Source organism: Littorina saxatilis, unplaced genomic scaffold (assembly GCF_037325665.1).
Source record: "Littorina saxatilis isolate snail1 unplaced genomic scaffold, US_GU_Lsax_2.0 scaffold_511, whole genome shotgun sequence".
In the NCBI taxonomy this organism is placed as follows: domain Eukaryota; kingdom Metazoa; phylum Mollusca; class Gastropoda; order Littorinimorpha; family Littorinidae; genus Littorina; species Littorina saxatilis.
In genome coordinates, this window is record NW_027129443.1 from 85,001 (window position 1) to 87,500 (window position 2,500).

The window sequence follows — 2,500 nt, forward strand, 5'->3', positions numbered from 1 at the left end:
AAAGAGAGAGAGAGAGAGAGAAAGAAAGAGAGAGAGAGAGAGAGAGAGAAAGAGATAGAAAGAGAGAGAAAGAGAGAGAGAGAGAGAGAGAGAGAGAGAGAGAGAGAGAGAGAGAGAGAGAGAGAGAGAGAAGGAGAGATAGAAAGAGAGAGAAAGAGAGAGAGAGAGAGAGAAAGAGAGAAAGAGAGAGAGAGAGAGAGAAAGAGAGATCCAGAGAGAGATCCAGAGAGAGAGAAAGAGAGAGATAGAAAGAGAGAGAAAGAGATAGAAAGAGAGAGAAAGAGAGAGAGAGAGAGAGAGAGAGAGAGAGAGAGAGAGAGAGAGAGAGAGAGAGAGACCTAATGCTATTATCCTTCCTGAATAAAGTTGTCGAGTTTGCGTTTGAGTTCGAGTGCATGCATACCTTGTTTCTGAATGTTTGAGTAACAAATGTTTGAAATGCAACTAGGTTTAGTTTGCCCGGAAGGCTTCTACGGACCAAACTGTTCCTCTCCCTGTGACGTGAACTGTGATGGAGGATGTGACAGGACCAGCGGTCACTGCACACGTACGTTTGACTTTTTTTGTCTATAAATTAGCCATGGCTAAAGAGTATTGTGTTGTTGTTGTTGTTGTTCCAGTATGTATTAACTGTTAGCTTTTGTCTTTGCTACCATAGAGACATAACTGTGTCAACCTTATATGCTGTCGAGTGTGTCACTGGTGTACCTGTCATCGTATTAACATGAATATAGCCTATCTGGTTCCGAAAATATATTAGTCACTGACGCAGTGAATTCGACCCACAGTTTCGGCGATGAAAATCGCTGTCCCCAGTCAATGTTTGCACAAACTAACTTCGAAGTCTTAACACCTTCGAGGTGCACGCAAGAGCAAGAACGAAACTCCAAAGCACAAAAGAAATTAACACTACACATAAACAATAACCATGAACGAGAAGCAGCCCGAAATTCCATGAGTTAAGCCTCACAGGACTGTGTGAACGTATGTATCGTCAACGTGCATGGACCACCTAGCAAGGAGTGGATGTGTTTATACAATACGATAACGTATCTTATCCCATGACCTGCCTCTTTGTCTCTCTTAGCTGAGGAGGTGATTATTCTTTTTTTTAATATTTTTTTTTTATAATTCTTTCAGCTTACAACCTTTTCGACAAGAGAAAGAAAGCAAAAGGAAAAAAAGAAAAGAAAATGAAAAAGAACGAAACGCGACAGGACAACGATAACATGCGTATCGTTAGTCGTATAGCATGGTATGCCATGTTATTGTTGATTGTTCGATTGTTTGTCAACAAAGTTTTTTCTCGATATATATTTCACGAAGGCACAGTTGGGGAAAGTTCAACAAAGCGAATAGTGTAGATCTGGGTCAACGAAGCAGAGTGTTCCTGGTGGAACGTGAAGTCCGTGAAGTCCGTGTCCGTCAGCAGCGTCAGGCGTGTTATGTAGGCGTGGTCGGCTCACCATCACTGTGTGCCACTGCAGTCTAGCATGACATGGCAACACGCCTCGATGTGTTGTTTCATTCTTTCTATCTGATCGGCGTACCTAAGCGGGTCAACATCGCACCATCGTCTGAGACAGCTAAGGATAATGCTGTATTGTAGATCAGTGTCTTCAGTTTCTTCAGTAAAATAAAACCAGTTGTCCACAACACCTTCTCTCAGTCCATACTGAAACACCATCCGGTCAGTCAATGCATACAGACAGTGGTGTCCATAGCGATGATCAAGGACAACTTTTCTCACAACAGGTGTCACGGCACACTCTAAGACTGCCTCTCTTTCCTTAGGCTTGAGTGAAGACAATAATGGGTTACAGTATCGCGCCGATCTTCCCAATACTGAAGGAACTCGTCGTTCTCTGAATCCGTGTCGCTGGTGTCACACAACGTTTTATCTGTGTCAGGGTCTTGATCCATTGCAGAATCAGGCGGTTCCTGCGTGTAATTGTCGGTGTTGTTGTAATCAGGGCGCTGTGCCGTCTGACTGGGTGGGGTCTCAAACACATTGTCAACAACACCGGACTCAGCGTTTTGTTCCACACTTGTAATGCTGTCACTGTTTATGTTTACGTCGTGTGACTGACCTTTGACCTGATGTTGTCTTGTCGCCGCACGCTGCGTGTCTCGCCTGAGTTCGCTCGGTGACTTGCGTCGGTAGCGTGCAAAAGTGACTGGTTCGGGTTTCCCAATGGCGGATGCTGAGTCACTGTCCCATCTCAAGACGAGTGTCGTTGTTTTCCCCTTGCCGTGCACGTCCCATGAAGACAGGGAGCACTTCATGGCCAGAGTCTGCAGAACTGACTCTAAGGCAACTGGTAGTCCTGGAATGTCCATCATATAGGAACGAAGGAAGAACTTTTGGATGAAAAAAGGGAGAGCTCAAAATCTCGCTGCTCGCTGGTAGCCAGGGGCAGATCACTCTCTCTCTTTTCAATCAGGAGGTGATTATTCTGGATAATCTATGGTTACCATAATCCATCATCACTGAGTCTCG

At 44.7% G+C, this 2,500-nt stretch overlaps 1 protein-coding gene across 1 annotated transcript in view; it reads left to right on the plus strand.

Moving 5' to 3' along the window:
- Nucleotides 1–447: 447 nt before the first annotated feature.
- LOC138957725 (uncharacterized) overlaps nt 448–2,500 on the plus strand; it is a gene marked incomplete at its 3' end in the record, with an annotated part of 5,297 nt that continues 3,244 nt past the window's right edge. Inside the window, exon 1 of the mRNA XM_070328785.1 lies at nt 448–547. Within this exon, the coding sequence (XP_070184886.1) occupies nt 512–547 (36 nt within the window). The remainder of the gene's footprint in view (nt 548–2,500) is intronic.